Consider the following 19,164-nt stretch of genomic DNA (forward strand, 5'->3'; position numbering starts at 1 on the left):
ATTGAAGTGATAACCGGGCTAAAACTAAAAAGGATTTAGTTAATCATGAAAATATCATGCTTTGAAAGTGGTTTTGTGGAATTATGAAAGGTGGAAAGAGAAAGAGCCTTGGAAGGCAATTAAATCAAACAGCTAAAAGTTAAAGAAAAAAAATTGAAAGAACTGAATATGGGTGACCAGGAAGGAAGAAAAAAAATAAAGAATTTATTAAATGCGAAAGGCAAAATGTGTTCAACTGGTTGTAGGCAAAGTGTGTTTAATTGGTTATAGCCATTAAGTATTTATACACACTTTTTTAGTGCTAAAATTTAGCTAGATTTTTTTAAATATTATCATTAAATAATTCAAAATATTATCATTAAATATTTCAAAATTTAAAAATCAAATTTAAACTAGAATTTAAACTAATTATAGAATTGTAACAATATAAAAAAAATCCTTCAATTTTTATCCAATCACCTTTGAATCTTCAATCTTTCAATCAAGCCCTCCTCTTTGTTTTTTGTTCTAATTTAGCCCTTTTCTGTAAGAGTTTGAATTCAGCACGCCAACTTCATTCCTGATAAGAAAAATTCAAATTTAATAGCATTTTATTTGATAATTAGCCAAAAATAAATATATTAAAAATACGAATTTATCTTGCTATCACCCTTAAATAAGAGAATAAACAATACCATTAATGTCAACCAAGTTAAAACTTAGACGGATAAATTGTTAACCTTTATAATTGAATCATATTGGATTAGATTTATATTCAATTGATTAAATTGTATTTTCATATTCTAATCAAAATTGAGATGTCTACTCAACCACCACCCACTTAAAACAGTTCTGGTGTTTTTTTTTGTTTAATTCTAAAATTTCAGTCATAATGTAAACCATAATAGTTAAATCTCATTATTAGTCCTTGACCGTATATTTAGTCCATATTCTTCAATTTAACCATTCTTAGTCTATATACTTGTCAAATTTTGAAAATTTCTACAAACAATAATTGTTAAATTCATTAATTAACTTTTTTTTTATAAGTAAAATGTAAATTTAGTAAGTTAACGTGATCATATTTTTAATACATAAGATTATAGAAAGATAACATTATGAAAATAACAAATGTTTTGGTTATGATAAAATATGAAAATTACTTCAACTAATAATAACCAAATTAAATATGGAACATGGTGTACAATTGCAAGAAAGGAAACTAGGTTTCTGGTATCAAAATATGAGCTTTGGTTGATTTAGGGTGAGAAAACATAGCAAATTAATGAAAGTAGAGGTCATAGGACATAGAGCTTTGTTAATGATTGTACCTGCATGAACCAACTGAACTAAGCTGTCCATTGCTCAACTCCATGATTAACTTACAATAGTGATCGATCAATTAAGGAGGGAGCAAATACAAAAAAACGCGGTAAACCGAAATCTAGGCCCCCCATACCATTTTGATTCGATATCATATCACATCAAAGGTTTCTCCAAACTACAAAAGTCTTGGGAAAAAAATGGAAAGGGAGCATCTTCTAATCTAGGTTGATATCTAAATCCTATTTTCTCTTAGAATTTTCATACAAAAGACCAGTTGATGAAAGTGAAACAGATACAATGAGCATTTTCTTCATCATTTACCACTTTCCATGCAACGGCTCTCTCATACGAGACCGGCCTCCCCATGCTTGATAAGCAGATACCACCTTGAAGGCACATAAAACCCTGATCCACCCGAACACAGAGCATAAATGAATCAATCATATATTTTTTGCATTGGTTTCCTTTAGATATTCCAGATATCTAATGCATTCGATTGTTATTTTTGGCGCTTATAATTCAACATTCATTTCAAAGAACATGTATCATACCTGCTGCATTACTTGTGGGAACTCAGCAAATAGGGTTTTTCGTCCGTTCTCATCGAAAATTTTCTCCAAACTAATGTCTTGAAGTGATACCAAAGTTGTTTCGAGCATGTCAAGTCCCGCTTGATTTGCAAATGTGAAAACTGGTAGTGCCTACATATATATTACCAATAATCAATTGTAACTAACTAAAGCAGAAAAGCAGCTAGGCATAAGGAGACACGTATTCATGTGTTACAGGGAAGGCTAAACCTGGGACAAGGCTAACATATAACTTGATTCAAAAACATGATCCTTTGACTAAATACCTTCAAAGAGCAGCACAGAACCGCATCTGTGTGATGCCAAAGCACTTTTAGAATGGATTCACTTCCTTCATGTTTGAGCAGCTCGTCCCCCATATAGCACCTGTGAAGAGATAAACAATCCAAAATATATCGGTTAACACAAATCCAAATGGCATAAATAATGTTAACAACAAAGCGTTACATGTGAAACGAAAAGGAATAAGACATGGATTTGACTGACAAACCTATAGCTTTGACAAATCCAGCGAGCAAGTGTTTGTGCTTCAGGAGTACCAGGGGGTGACCCTAAACCTGCATGAGAACCAAAGAAGGAAGGAGAAAGTGCTAATGCTACCCTTTGAACCGAGGCAATAATACTCCGGACGTATTGTCGAGCCATGATTGCCACATTCTCTTGAAGTTGCATCTCATATACAAACTGAAATGCTATTGTCATCACAGATTTTGTGCTCCCACGACTAGATTTATCACCAGTTGCTCGGTTTCCGGCAGCTCCAACTTCAAGAGTAGAGGCAAGATCAAGTGTACGATTTGGACTGGATGCATCCTACATTAGATTTATATATTTATCTGGTAAGAAACTTAAAATAAAATATAATGAAAGAATCTTAGAACACTAACCATTCCAGAATCAAGGGGGATGATGTGGAAACCAGAAGGGATAATAGGCGAATCCTCAGAGAATGAACCATCAATGGGAGCAACGATGAGTTCAGCACAGGTGCTGACTGCATTCTCATCAACTCCAGTACAAAGCTGATAGATTCATACAAGGAAAAACATAAATGAACAGTGTTAAATGAGAACTAAACGCTGTAAAATAACACCGGTTGGATGATAGCTGGTGAAACTTTACACTTAAGTACCTGCAAGAGGAAGATATCACTTGGCATGATCATGTCCTGATAGTGGCCCACATTTTCGAGCTTAACAACCTCCATGAACTGTAACAAACAAGTGATGGTGATTTTAAGGATACACTTTATCAATTGATGCCAAAATTCGGTATAATATCACTTACCTCTTCATGCTCAATTGTGTGAGCCAATGGAAGAATGACTTGACCCCCAAAACTTCCCCCTTGAGGCACCGGCAAGCTACACGGTCCAGCTTTGACAGCAGCAGCAGAGTAAGCATCAATACCACTGTCTGCCCACTCTGATCGATGTTCCCGCAAGAATCTGAGAAGTATTGCTGGCGGCACATTCTACAAAAAGAATGAAAGCATCGGTTTATAAAAATAAAATTTTGTTTGACAAGAGTAAAAGCTGAGAAAGCTATAAGATGGTTCATTATACCACAAATTCAATATTGAGGCCATCGTCACAACATTGGGAAGAAAAACAGTTTTTCATTGTTTAGTATTTGTAAATCTTCTGATGTAATTGATATGCTTGTAACACATCTAGAAACTGACCTGCAATAACATGGATGCTTTGGCACATAGAACCGCATTTCCCATTGAAGGAAATCCATTACTATAAGAAAAATTTATGTCCATCATCTTTCCAGGAGACGAGTTCACAAGGAGGGTAACGTCATCAACGCCGTCACTTTCCAGCATCGACCATCCTTCATCAGTAAACCCATTAACAGCCTCATTAAATCCCCTGGAGAATAGAATATGTTAGACTGCCATCGATCAAGAATCTACCTACACTGACATAGATGGTGAATTACTGAAGAGAAGAATGAACATACTTGCTCAATTTGTGACTAAGTGCACGCAGAGCTGCAGGTCTTCTCCCCCAACCAGTAACATTCGGCTGAGATATTTCCTGAGAAATCTGCCTCAAATGACGCAAAGCCTGCGCTAACGCCAAGGTTATACCATGAGACATTTAGTGTCTTGGTTTAGCTCCTAGCTCTACATTCAAAGTATAGATGCAATCTTACCGCCATTGTTGTCTTCTGAGCAAGCAAAGTTGAGGACTCGTAAAGGGGCCGCAACACTTCAGGAACACTCCAAGGCTACATATAATCAAGAAAAAATTTGAAACCGTTGCCTAGTACAATAAAAAGTTTCTATGTTTCAAAATGGAAGCAAGGAGATTTATATACCTCCAAATCCATGTGATCAACTATGTGAATGATGGAACCACCCCCTTCACAAGGTCTAATCAGGTAACCACTAGGCAGCAATTCCGCTCTCACAAAATTTACTGCTGGCGGCATGCTTGGACCATTTTGAGTGTTGTTAAGTGATCTTTCACATACCTAAGCACCATATCATTATTATAATAATCAGGCTATAACAAATTTCTGACAACATAAAGGCAAACAAATAATAAAAGCTCCATAGGAAACATACCACAAGACTACCATCCTCCATAACAGATGTGTAGCGCAGCAACCAGAAGTCGCGAGCTGGTGCCAATGTTGTAGGCGCGTAGAGCTAAAAGAAGGCAACCAAAATTTCAAACTTTTACCATGAGCTATTGCACCATTAATTCAAACCTTCAGTTGCAAATTTGAAGGGGGAAAATTGATAGTCTACCTGCATATAAAGCAGTTCGATGGTTCCACCATTAGCAGTGGACAACATGTTTATAACATCCACAGCTCGGCAATCACGGTACCATGAAGGCCGATCTTTAAGGATTTCAGCAACCTACAGGGGAAAAAACACCATTAATTCCACCAAATTTGCACAAAAAAAGGAAGTCCCTCTCGCCAGAAAGCAAACAACAAACTTACTCTTGTAGGATCTAGTCCCACAAGTCCACATGCACGTGCTGCAACTCCAGTGCAACCATGAGAAATAGCAACGATTCCAATGGAATCCGGACCAGGCTGCGTGGATAAGAATTGATATTAGTATATAAAAAAGGGCAAGCATTGAAGACGACTACTACTACTCAAACAAGAAAGTTTTGGAATCCCTCTTTTGCTAATTACCATATTCATATTGGATTACTATTAATTCAAGTAATGTTGCTCCATAAAGGGAAAATAAACAGGAAACACCAAATTCAACTAATGAAAAGATTAACAAATAGTAAAGGGAAACAGAAAATATCACTATATTAGTAACCAATGGAGAAAGTAGGATAATGAAGGGTTCCCTAGATATTGACATAGCAGGCATGGACTTGAAGGTTGCTTAGAAGATTAGCAAGGTATTTTACTTTATTATAGATATTATCGATAACATAAAGCATAATGAAAGATAATGACATAAGAGAGAAAGAGAGAGGGCCGTAACCTTCATCCCAGGCATTTGGACCCACTCCACAGCAGTTCCAGTGGCCTTTGAAAGAAACTCTGTTAAAGTTTCCTCTGCAATGGACAAAAGTCTGGAAAACCATACAAAATCACATAAGCAATTGGGCAACAAACAATTAAAGGTTTACTTTTATAGAAAAACTAGGAAAGAAAGGGACACAAACAGAAAAGATATTCCCACTAACCCTGCAGGGCTGGCATCCTTCGGAGGATGCTGAGGAGTCAAATGGTGTTGACCACTCGTCACCGCCGAGTCACAGCTTGTATCTGTGGTGGCTAGGGTCGTCTGCAAAACACAACCACCGCAATTAACTCCAACCATATGCATATTACCTAATAATACTAACAAGTCAAAGCAGATCAAAGACTTGCAAGAAAAGGGTTCAATTATTATGATAAGGATTTTTATATTATACATTGAAGACAAGAATTTAAATACTTCATATAGGCCATGGACTGTGCAAAGAAAGAGAAGATGAAGATTCTTACATTTTGAGTCTGTTGGCGGAAATAGCTGTTTTCATAAACAAGGTGAGAAACTTGCTTTTGTAACCTATCATTCTCCTCCATTAACAGTTTATTCATAGCAGTCAACTTCCTATTCACAGCTTGGAGGCGTGATGCCTCTTTCCTTTGTTTTTCTCTACATCTGTTTATAAAAAGCAAACAAAATTCAAACCCCCCCCCCCGAAGTCAGCAACCAGTAAAAAGAAGGTTGGAATATTAGATGGTTAGATGTTGGGGTTACGGACCTGCGATTTTGGAACCAAACTTTGATCTGTTTAGGCTCGATGTTGGAGAGGATGGGGCACTCACGAATGAGCTGTTGGCGACGCATGGAGCTTGGCTTGGGGCACTCATGGTAGAGCCGTTCTAAAGCTTCCACTTGCTCCGGCGTGTACCTCACATACTTGCCATTATCCATTGCTATCTTGGTCCCTTCTTTGCAGGCAGAGGTCGCCGCCATCATCTCGTCTCTATGCCCCATCAAAACAAAACATACATACATATGTATGTATATCAAAAGCATACGTATGGAACATATAGTAGTAAAAATTGAAGTAATGGGTTAAGTTTAATTATACCGTTCAATCTCTGGGGAACCTTGAAAACACAAAGATTGCAGGCGAGAGACCTCAAAAATCCATCAAAAAATCTCTACTTTGGGGGTACTTCAGCTTTGGGGATTTTGTCTAGAAATGAAGGAAGATCTTTGTATAACGAAACCTTTGAAACATGTCCAAAAGAAAACATCAAAAACAGCTGTCTTTGTTGTCGGTCTGGGTCTGAGCAAGTAATCTTAAATATATGAAGATGGGGGGGTTTTCTTTGTTTTTTTAAGGCAAAAATGAAGGAAAAGAAACAGGGTGAGGAAAAAAAGAGAAAGGGATTGATTTTGATATTGGGATTGATTGAGAAGGGAAAGAATGGTGTGGTGTTTAAAAAGGCATAAAAAAAAAAGCAACTTTAAAAGAAGAGAGACTCCTTAATACCAGACAGAATATCAGACTTTGTTTGGTTTTCACATCATAATCATACACTGTTCCATTTCTCTAATTTTTGCTTCTTCTTTTTCAGCTTTTGCAGTTTTAAGCTAAGTTCTTTTTTCTTGTTTCTTTTGCCGCTGCAAGTAAACTAAATTTTGATAGCTTTATCTATTTTTATCATATTTCATATTTGGTTAAATTACGATTTTCAGCTCTGTACTATACTTGATCTTGATATTTAGTCCTTTTTGTGTTTTGTTTAATGATTTTTTATACCTAGATCATATGTCTATTTATACTATTTATTATGCTTCTTATTGGTTATGTCACCCATCAACCAATGCCAACTCGTTAGAGGCGAATCTAGTAGGGCCCTAGCCCCCTAAAATGGAAAATTATTATTTAGGCCCTGTAAATTTTTTAAAAATTTTAAATTAGTAAAATAAAATTACACTTTAGCCTCCCTAAAATTATAAAAATTTGATTTAATCCTTTAAAAATTATAAAGATATAGACTTTAAAAATTAAAATTTTATTCGGCCCCCTAAACAATTATTTTGGTTTCGCCCCTGCGGCTCGATTAGGAAATTATCAACAAAATCATTTTATTTTTAAACTAAGTTATATGATTAAGTGGGTGTTTTTATCTTTTTTATATTTTTATAAATCAATTGTTTTTATATAGGTTTCATTTTCTATTATATATTAGTTTTTAAGTATGCACTTGCAGTTTTCATATAGAGCGTGTGATAGAATTTTTTAGTATAGCCGTTATAAAGTTAAAATTTGATTTTCAAATTAGTTACTTTTATTATTTCATCATTTAGAAAAGAAATTAACTCAATCTTATGAAATGGATTATTTATATATTTTCACTTCGTTTATTAACATGATTTTTTAATGATATTAATTATGTATATTTAAGCATTATATTAATAACAAGAGAAGGAGAAGGACTGAATCCCCTAATTGAGAATAGTAAGAAGAGGGCAATACTTTAATCTTCGTATTTTATGTTTTAATTTTTGATGTGTTTTGGTGTGTAAAATATGCAAATAACTGTTGTATATCGGGAAAACTATAGTATAACGGAGGATGGATTCACAGTCTGAGTTGCGCTCCGTTTTGGACGAAATTACCCTCTATGTATTAAGAATATTATTTTCACTTCAATAATACCTTTGATATTTTGAACAACAAAAAAGGATGAGAGAGACGGCAGGTTAAAGTGTAATCCAAGTATTAAAGTCAAAATGCATAACATCAATTCAATTACAAAATTACTAAAAACACATCCTTCCATTATTATACCACGTTGTTTTTCTCCTTCGCTTTCCACTTTATCAACTTATATTCTTACCCATTTCAAAGAAATTTTACAAGTGTTGTACGGATTTAAATAAAAGAAACAAGAGAAGCAAAATTATGAAGGAATTAGCATGCGGCCTCCATTTCTCATAACATATCACCACCTTTTCTCTCTCCTCATCCCTTATATTGTGACATAATAATTATTAAATGGGTCCGCTCTATTTTTTACACATTACTAGATTTAATAAAATACAGTCATTATATATATATATTTTAAAATATATAGCTTTAACTATCCTCACTAACGTTACCCTTTACCCAACGCTAAAATTTGTACTTTTTGTAACTTTCATCTCACCCTTGGTGCATACAATTATATAATTTCTCAAAGTTCAAAAAAAAAACTATATATGTTTAGCCTGATTTCAATCCATTCCAACTTACTTATTTGATAGCTGGTACGAGGGTGAGCTTCGGGTCAATTCAAGATTTGTGTGATGCGTCAACATAATCTCTTTTTTTTTTTTTTAGACTTCAATTAAATTTTATACTTCTTAGAGAGGCAAAAAAAAACATTTTTTTTTCTATTTGATAAAGAGGCTGTAAGGGATATAGATTGAATTGTTAATACTTTAAAGGATTAAAGTTGAATTTTACTATTTACCAAGAAGGTCAAGGTCTCTACTTACCCTCGCTATGCATCAAGTGTAACAACCCGTTTTCAGTGAAATTTGAACAGTGGTTTCGAGATCACAAATTCGAGCCCGTAAAAAATTTATTTTAATATTATTTCATAATCTGCATTATGATAGAAATATCGTATAGAAATTTCCTTAAGAAAAATTTTACCAATTTCATGTTTAATTCAGAAAATGACCAAATTGCATAAAATGTAAAAGTTGAACTCTAGTAGCTAAAAGGGTCAAATAGCTATGGAATTCAAAATTTGATGTAGCAGCCCGATTTTCAATATAGTGGTTCGAGGCCACCAAATCCGACGAGTAAGCTCGTAAATTTTATTATTTAATATTTACAAGTCAAATATGGTTTTAAAAAATTGAATTAGTAATTTATGTCTTATAATGAATTATTAGATTCGAGTGATAAAATCCTAGTTCAGGTGGTTTTAGAAAATGAGGTATCGGGACCTTGTTTCTATAAACCGAGCCGTAAATATTTTTATAAATATTTACAGAGTGTCAATAAGGTAGTATTAAAGTTTCGTTAAAAAATTTTAACATTTCGACAGTTAATTAATTAAAAAGGACTAAACTGAAAAAGGTGTAAAACTTGTTAATTATAATAATAAAGTGACTAAATGGCTTGATTAATAAATAAATAAGGACCTAAATAGAAATTATGTCTAAATGAAAAGATGAGGCGACATAACATGGAAAATAATAATAAAATAAAGCTATTAATGGCAAAATTGTAATTAAAATAAAATAATAGTGAAATTAGAAAGTTTCTAGGAAATTCTTTATTCTTCTCCCAATTTTCGGTTCAAAAATAGACATGGGAGAGCTCCTTGAGATGGTTCTTAAATTTTGCTTCATGTGAGTTCAATTCTTACTCCTTTCTTGTAATTTTTATATTTTTGAGATTGCTACAATTAGGTCCAACTAAATCTTACTCTATTTTTTTATTTTGTTAAATATTTTGAATGTTTCCATTGATGAATCTATATGATTTTAGTTATTAAATGATGAATTTGAGATGTTGGTTGATATTTAAAAGAATTTTATTAAGTAAATTTGATGAATTTTTAGATTAGGAACTAATTTGTTGAAATAGTAAAAATACAAGGGTTTTTTGTGAAATTATTGCAAAATTTGGATGTATTGAATTCCATGAATATTTTTATAGGATGTTTTTGCATTAAAAATGGTTAATTTCCATGATTTGGGCTCAGGGACTAAATTGCATAAAAGCAAAATTTTAGGGGTAATTTTGTAAAAATATCAAAATAACCAAATTGCATGAAATGAATTGTTTTATTATTTAAATGAATAAATTGAATGAAATATTACTTTAGATCAAGATCAGGTGGGAAATCGAGGGAAATAAAAAATTATCAAAATGCTCATGTATCTTGGTATTTTTACAATTTAGCCTGGTAAGTTCGTATGAACTATATTCTGTATAATTTTGATTAAATTGAATGTTATTTGGTGATGGATATTATATATATGTGTTCTATTGTTGGAATTAAATTATTATTGGAAATATATTATCGAATTTAATACTCAGTTTGGATTGAACGCGGGATTGAGTACAATAGTTCTGTGGCAAATGATGAATTGACGGATAAGACCATAACTGGGTTATGGCACTATGAACGTAAGACCATGGTTGGACCATGGCAGTGTTTATATGTAAGACCATAGCTGGGCTATGACATTCTAATGATAAGACCATAACTGGGTTATGGCACTACGAAAGTAAATGATGAATTGTCGGCAAATTATCCAAGTAAACCGAGGTTCAACATTTGTTGTGAACTTTAGTGTTTACTTTCTGTTTAGCTTTCATAAGCTTTTGTTCAGCCTTCGGGCTTCTGAAAACGATGTACTCATATCCGTAAGTCATTTTTCGAATGGTAAAATAACAAGAGTTGTTTTTGGATGATATATGTATATGAAGAAACAGTAAGAGAATGATATGTGTCATGATATGTATATAGATCAATATCTTGATATGTTGATACTTGGAAATTATGTAAGTTGTGAGAGTAATAAACTCAAGTGTGATATGTTGATAAAATAAGTTTATCAATGTTGAATTTATATGAAATATGTTCAAGTATGCTAACAAGTGTTGTTGTTGACACCTAGACAAGTGCCAAGTTACTGGTTAAATGGTAATATGTTTATTATATGATGCGTTGAAAGGGTAAGTGCTCAAATGAAAATATACTTGTGCTCATGAAAGAGTGGTAAGTTTTTAGTTATGCAATTTCTTATAAAATAAGTTATTGTGTGATTAATTCGAAAAAGGTCAATGTTTAAATGTACTAGCTTGTATCTATGGTTGAATGATATGTTTATGACTGGTGTGTTATGCATAACGCAAATGGAAATAAAGAAATTTTGGAAGATTTAAAATTGTTTAAAATCCTACTATGCTAGGAATATTATGTATAAGTGGTACTGTAAATTTATTCACTTAGTGAGTTTTTAAATATAACTTCATGAGTATTGTGGTAGCAACATTAGATTATTCTTGATAATTATAAATTTCATATTTGAAAAAGAAGTATTATGATTAAAGTTTATACGAGCTTACTAAGCATTCATTGCTTATGTATTTGTTTTCTTCTACTTTTTAGATTATCGGAAGCTCGATTGGGTTGGAAGCTTGTCGGAGATATATCACACTACCCATTGGTTCTATCGGTATTTTCGAATTTTTTAATTTTGGTTATAATGGCATGTATAGGTATTTTGTTTAATGGTGGCTTATATGTAGTGTGTTGAGTTTAGCCACTTATTTTGGCTTGTTTTGAATGTCTAATTATGGCTTGTTAATATACGTAATGTTGATAGTAGATAGACATAAAATTGGGTGAGAAGTATGGCTTGTAAAATGACCTATTTTCGTTCACAAGAGCAGAGACACGGGCATGTGTCCCCTAATTCTAAGAAAATTTTTGAAATTTTGGAAAAAATTCCCTGAATACCCGGTTTAGTCCCGATTCACTTCTAAGGTGAATATTGGGCCTCGAAGGTCTATCTAAGGGACAATATGAGTGTTATATAATTGATTCTTAATATGTTTAACAAAAGTTGGGAAATGTTCGCATTTAATTCGTAAAGTTTAGTAATGTTCTGTAACCCTATTCCGATAACGGATGAGGGTTAAGGGTGTTACATTTGAGGTCATTATATGACAAATAGACCATTAAGAAGAGTTAGTAGATAAGTAGGATGATTCATCCATGGAAATTTAAGAAAAGAAAAGGACTAAATTGGAAAGTAAAAATAATAAAAGATGATAAGTAATTAAATCATGAAAATATCATTTTTTTCATCATCTTTTCCAAATTTTTTTTATAGAAACCCTAGCTAAGAGAAGAGAATTCAAGCAAGCTTATTTGGCTTAATTGGCTAAGCATTCTAACTATCTCAAGTAAAAATAATAATATATGATAAGTAATTAAATCACGTTTTTAATGATTTTTATGTTTCCAAGATCGTAATAGCTTAATCTAACTATCTCGGGGATTAATTTGTAAAGTTATCAAAGTAATAGGGTTTTGCCATGGATGAATATGCATGAATTATGAAATTTATGGTAGAAAATGAAAGGTTGTTGATAGATAAACAACTTTTGTAAAGTGAATTTTGATGAAATTGTAATTTAGGGACTAAATTGTAAATATGTAAAATTTATAGAAAAATTCTAAATCTTATGAAATACATGAGCTGCTATTGTGATATGTAAAAATTGGTTAGGCTTAGAATAATGATTAAATTGCATGAATTTCATTTTCCGAGCCTAGGGACGAAATCATAATTAAATAAAAGTATAGGGGCAAAATGGTAATTTTTCCTAAGATGTGAATTGGATTAAATTGAGTATGAATTATATTAAATTGAGCTAAATTTACTCGTATAGGTTCGGATAGACCAAATACGAAATTGGATCGAGGAAAAGAAAAAGTATCGGATTAGTAGATTACAATTCACGAACACTTGTCGTGGTAAGTTCGTATAACTAAATTGTGTATATTTATATGTTTGAATTGAATGTTGAATATGTGAATTGTATAAATGTTTTATATATATATATGAAATTGATCACATATCCAACAATGCTTGATAAATATTAAATCCCGTTGAGCAAATAAATTTCGATGGATACAGGGTCCCCGAATTGGTTGTGGTCCTGCATATGTTGCAGACACACCACTGCTCGGAAGAGCGTCCTGGTAATAGCCCTCTCGAGCTTCCCGTTATATGATTCTTGCGAGCTTTCTGTTAATAGCTCTTCGGAGCATCCAGATCGGTTGTAATTCTACATGTGTTGTAGACACATCACAGCTCTTATGAGTGTCCGTCATATGGCTCTTTGTGAGCTTCCCGATTAAAGGCTCTTTGTGAGCTTCCTGATATGGCTTGCTTGAACTTCCCAATATATGGCTATTCGGAGTTTCCCGATTAATAGCTCTTCGGAGCTACCCGTTATTGGCTCGCATGAGCTTCCTAATTATGGCTCTTATGAGCTTCCCATTATACAGCCCCGATAAGCTTCCCGTTATATGGTTCACATGAGCTTCTTGTTATATGGCTCGAGAGAGGGCTTCTCAATTATGTACTTAAATTACCACTCCCAATACCACTCCCAAAAATGAATTGATGGATTACAGATTCGTACACTTCGTGTGTACTACTTGTGTATCCACCGATATTTTAAGTGATTCAATGAGTAAAGTTCCAATATGAGATTATATGAATTCAAGATGAATTACTATGAGAAATACTTGAAATACAAAGATATAATATGTACATGCTCATAGATACTTAAAGTGATAAATACATGTATGTGGAAATTGAATACTGATGAGCTCATTCATGTTTTATTGGTATTTATGTGAATTACATGACTAACATTCTTGATGAGGATATGTGTTAGGCAATTGGCCAAATTGGTTTGAGTATGTTTACTTACTTACCTTAAATGTAAATGAATGGTAAGTTTATTTCCTGTTATAAGAACTTACTAAGTATTAAATGCTTACTCTGTTTTATTTCCTCTGTTTTATAGTATTTCAGAAGCTCGTTCGGTTGGAAGCTTGGCAGAGATATCATCACACTATCCATCGGCCCGGTTCGGTATAAATAGTAAATTACTTTTGGTTATAATGGCAAGTATAGGTTAATTAGCCAATGTTGGAACATACATGTTTGGTTGTAACTAGCCATTTGAAATGGTTTGTGATTGATATATTTTGATGTATATATATGTGTGTCTTTATCTAGTTAATGTGTATGGTAAAATGATTGAAGTTGAAGTGAGGATGGATTATGCATATGAATATTTGATCAAATAGGTAAGTAAGTAAGTTTGTATACTTGGTTATATATAATGATATGACATGCATAAGACTTGGTTTTGGCTTGATTTAAATGTTTTATATTGGTTTGGGAATGTGTTTAAGTGTTTATATAGGTGGAAGGCAAATTTGGGTAAGAAATATGGCTTAGAAATGACCTTATTTCATCCACACGGGCAGAGACACGGGCGTGTATCTCTGCCGTGTGTGACACATGGCCTAGCACATGGGCATATGTTTTGGCCATGTGTCCCCTGCATCTTAAAAATTTCAAAACAGAATGCTCAAAATTGATCTCACGGCCTAGCACACGGGCGTGTGGCTTGGCTGTGTGACCCCTGCACCTATTTAATGCAAATTTTTATGTTCACACGGCCTAGCACACGAGCGTGTGACTTGGCCGTGTGACCCAAGTCAAAGAGTTACACGGGTATGAACACGAGCTGGGACATGGCCGTATGCCCTATTTCGAATGCCCACACGGCCTGAGACACGGGCGTGTGTCCCCTGCACCTAGAAAAAATTTTGAAATTTTACAAAAAATTCTCTGAGTACCCGGTTTAGTCTCGACTTGTTTCTAATGTATGTTTTGAGCCTTGAGGGCTCATATAAGGGATTTTATGAATAATATATGACATGAATGTTAAATAATATGAACTGTTTGTATTTGATCTATTTATTCCGATGCTTTGTAACCCTATTCCGACGACGGATACGGGTTAAGAGTGTTACATCAGAAATATAGCTGAACTCAATCATTTATATACATATATGGCTTAGATGACATATTGGTATGCAAGTTATATCCTTTTTTTTTCAAGTTGGTGCATAAATATTTTTGGTAAAAAGTGGTATTTAAATTACAATTTTTATTATTCAAATTACTCAAAAACATTTTGGTTAGAATTTTTTAACAAATTTAAGGTTTTAGAGTGATTTGGGTTATGAGAATATCACTTCTAATAAAGAAAATTTGATATCAAATTAAATATATATATAATTTACATACCAATTTATGATTCAAGAATATATACGTGTTATATATATTCCTTAGTAATGTTAATAGTTGGTGAAAAGACATTATGAATGACCTAGAATTAATCGATTCCCATTTAATCGTGATGAATGACTCTATTCATGTTCGAAGTGTAGAAAGACCAACTCCAATGTTGGCCTACCTATTACTGTTCTAAGTATGAAGGGGTGAAGTCAAAATTTTTGAATTAAGAAATACAAATTAATTATAAATTCTTATGATCAAAATAAAAATCGTATTAGAATGTGGTTTAGATTGAACTATTAATTTCTGCAATTCAAGGACCTCCTTGGATCCGCCCCAAGTTTTATATGTTTTTTTAAAAGCAATCGATTTGCTTTTTATTAAATTTAAGAAAACAACAAATTAAATATAAAATTGTTGATACTAATGTCCAATAAGGGAGGAGATAATGGTAGAGATAAAAAAATGGGTTCACCTGAGTCAAGCGAAGAGTCGTAATAAGCATAAAGTGAAAGATGAGAGGAAGTTGTGATGCTAAAGTATAAAGCTTAAGGGAGTTGAGAACCAAGGAAGAGATTCTTTCTTCATCATGGCCCAAAGTATATATAGGGGGAAGTTCCTATACGTCACCGTACATTAAACTTAAGTATTTTTCATATTTTTTTATGTTCGAAATGACAATTATGTCATGTTACAAACCAGCCATACATTGATTATATTGACGCATCATTAAAAAAACTAGCACGGTTTGTATATTGGAGATAATTTGTATAACAGTTTATAAGTTGAGGTACTAAATTAAAAATAATTTATAAATATTAAATTCAAATACTAAATATTATACTAAACATTAATTTTAAAATAATTTAAGCTAGATTTATATAAATTTTGATATTTATTGATTTCGAGTTTGTTTAAATTCATTGAATTAATCCACATAAATCAAGTCAAAAAGTCACTTAAATTAGTATTAATTAAATAAGATTATTTTACATAAAGTGAATTAAAAAATGTTTTTTAAATAGAAGAATAAAGTAATATCATTTTTATTATATAAAATTATTACAACATCAAATATCAATCTTATATTGTTTGGGATGGAAATGGAATATAAAATTATAGAATTTTTAGAACAGCGAGATAGAGGGCAGCGGAGCATATCCAAGGGTGTGGACCACACGGGGGAGCCACCAGGTGTGGCCCCCGCACGCGTGAAGATTCCCGTTTTCGCTTTACAACGTGCTCCTTACCAGCCCCAGGTGTACCCTCTTTCTTTAATCAAATTAACAACTTCCCAAATTTTGAATAGTGAATTTTTCTTTAACGACAATAAATGCGGAGCCATCCGATCCCACTTCATTAATATGTAATTATGAAATGAGTAAAACTGTACTAATTTGTTATAGAAAAATCCACATGTTCTATAATCTTTTAAAAAGCTTTAAATACTAACACCATGTTTGGTTTGGTGTATTGGCTATGCCAATACACCCCTAATCGGTGGGCCCCACCTAATCCCCCTCTAATCTGCCGTTTGGTTCAATGTATTGCTAATCCCCCTTTAATCCGTTACTTTCCTAATCCCCGAAATTCTCTGTTTTGTAATCCCTGCCTCCTCCTCAGTTTACACCCGTTTTACAGCCTTAGCCCTAATTTGCCCTCCCAACTAGAAATCCACCTCCAGCCTCTCCCTCCCAACATCAAACAGAACCTGCGAGCGAAGTCACCTCCACCCGACTCCACCGTCTCAGGTCTCCGGCCCCATTGTTTCATGCTGTTCTGTTTCAGCTGTAGGAACTATTTTCTCATCAACAGATATAGTTTGTACATTGCAGGTTGGTCAGTTTGCAAATCTCCCCCCCCCCCCGTTTTTGCTTATTATTTCACAGAAAGAGATTTTTAGATTTGATTACTTCCTTATAGGTCCTTCATCAAGATGAAAATCCTTTATTATACAGCTTAGTGTTTGGAGAAGGAGTAGTGAATGATGCAACATCAGTAGTTCTTTTCAACGCAATTCAAAAGATCGATGTTTCGAGAATTAACAGCCGAAATCTCTCCAGTTGATTGGTGATTTCATTTACCTGTTCTCGACAAGTACTGCTCTTGGAGTTACTGTGAGTTAATTACTCTTGAAGCTTTCTTCTGACCGTATGTCATTTATTATAGTGTCAGGAATTTTAGCTTTGATTTTACTGGAAAATCATATATAAATAAGTGTGGGGTTGGTGATAGGAGGCTTCAAATTCTGGAAATTGGAGACAAAGAGTTAGTTTCTGCCATTGATGAAACTAATTTAAGGGTAAAACCAAAAAATCAAAAAGGGGAAATTTGGGAGAGAATTTACTTACAGATTGAAAGGGAAAGCGACGATGATTGTGGAATTTGAACTTTGGGGCATGAAAGCTATGGCAAACGGATTGAAGTTCCATTTTTTTACACCATGTTTGGTTTGGTTATTCCAACAAAACCAACCACCAGAAACCTACTAGACCTTGTAAATTTCCAGTCCACCAGAAACATACTATTAAATGATTACTTGATCATTGCGGTTTCAGTTTCACATTTATAAATGGAACTTTTGAATTTATACTTTATTACTGTACTTTCTACTGCATTTTTTAGCAATATAATTTGTGACTGAAAGCATGTAAAATAATTCCATGCCTTTCTTCTATGTTTAATATCCCCTTTTTCTCTTTTGCTCCCTTTCACTTATGGGCCTCTTCATTGCTATATGACTCATCTTTAAGACGTTGCTTTTCTCTTAATTTTATTGCCTTGCTGTTTACCTTCTAGTCTGGAGTGTGAGAAAGTTATCTTATTTCCTTTCAGGAGGAGCTAGAAGGAAAATTCTTTAAAGACAGAAGACCTTTTGATTTACAAGGTTGGTTTTGCATTTGTTTTCATGATGTTATTCTTTCAATCCATTGTCTCGAGGCTGATTAGCATTTTCATTAGATATAAGCAAAATATGCTTAAAATAAATATTGTGAAATAAACTGAAATAATAAAAGCTGAAATAATAAAATATTGTGAAATGAACTGAAATAATAAAATAAATATTAATGTATAATATATCTAATACTTAAAATAAATATTGTGAAATAAACTGAAATAATAAAATATTATAATAAAAATAAAAGCTGCTGCGTCATGAACTCTTCAAAGAAGGGTTTAGGTCGTTGAATATGAATGCCTATGCTGATATAATGCATGCATATCTCAATAGATGGTTGAGTGGTTATGTAGTGTTGGCATAGATGCCACTGTATGTTGATTCAAATATGTGCTTTATTGGTTTTCAATTCTGGATCATGCCCCAATTGATTGAGACAAAGAATTGATAATTTGCATTTATTCAGCTGTATTTTTTGGCTATGTTTGTTTTTCATAGGCATGTCTGTCCTGAAACATTGTCAAAATTTCCTCCGATGAAATTAGGACATACATTTATTAGTTGCCCTTTTTTGCGTTTCAACTCTAAGCAATATGAGTATTGCCTTTTCTTTGAAACAAATAGTTTAACCAGCCACAGACACATGTAGAAACCTATGATATCATGTAAAGTTACTAAAATATTTGTGCAAACCTTTTTTTTAAGTCTCAGAAAACATGAGGGCATCATCCACTTCATAATATAGAACACATGTAGAAACCTATGATATCATGTAAAGTTACTAAAATATTTGTGCAAACCTTTTTTTTAAGTCTCAGAAAACATGAGGGCATCATCCACTTCATAATATAGAACAGGGGGCCTTTTGATATGGATTACTCATCAGAGTATCCGCATATTGAGAAATAAAAGGAATGAATGATTTAAACATGGCAATTCATACAAATGTAGATTGTTCTTGTCTTTGTTGACTGCATTATTTGGTTAACTTTATTAACCTATCATCCATGTCTGTATGCACGCTAT

At 33.1% G+C, this 19,164-nt stretch overlaps 1 protein-coding gene across 2 annotated transcripts; it reads right to left on the reverse strand.

Annotated features, from left to right (window-relative positions):
* Positions 1-1,315: 1,315 nt before the first annotated feature.
* Positions 1,316-7,014, reverse strand: LOC107901525 (homeobox-leucine zipper protein ATHB-8). Of its 2 annotated transcripts, XM_016827580.2 has the most exons (19): positions 6,472-7,014; positions 6,139-6,363; positions 5,876-6,035; positions 5,572-5,672; positions 5,367-5,457; positions 4,859-4,954; positions 4,659-4,772; positions 4,473-4,556; positions 4,223-4,378; positions 4,058-4,132; positions 3,863-3,969; positions 3,579-3,771; positions 3,183-3,368; positions 3,028-3,105; positions 2,783-2,917; positions 2,386-2,708; positions 2,162-2,261; positions 1,857-2,006; positions 1,316-1,710 (listed from the first exon to the last, which is right to left on the reverse strand). In XM_016827580.2, exons 2-19 carry the CDS (start codon positions 6,354-6,356, stop codon positions 1,564-1,566), a joined length of 2,514 nt encoding a protein of 837 aa, XP_016683069.2. In that variant the 5' UTR covers positions 6,357-6,363; positions 6,472-7,014; the 3' UTR covers positions 1,316-1,563. The 2 variants fall into 2 exon arrangements, with proteins under 2 accessions (XP_016683069.2, XP_040951710.1); XM_041095776.1 differs by lacking the exons at positions 5,367-5,457; positions 5,572-5,672; positions 5,876-6,035; positions 6,139-6,363; positions 6,472-7,014 and adding an exon at positions 5,060-5,249.
* Positions 7,015-19,164: the final 12,150 nt, after the last annotated feature.

Source organism: Gossypium hirsutum, chromosome D06 (genome assembly GCF_007990345.1).
Source record: "Gossypium hirsutum isolate 1008001.06 chromosome D06, Gossypium_hirsutum_v2.1, whole genome shotgun sequence".
Lineage (NCBI taxonomy): Eukaryota > Viridiplantae > Streptophyta > Magnoliopsida > Malvales > Malvaceae > Gossypium > Gossypium hirsutum.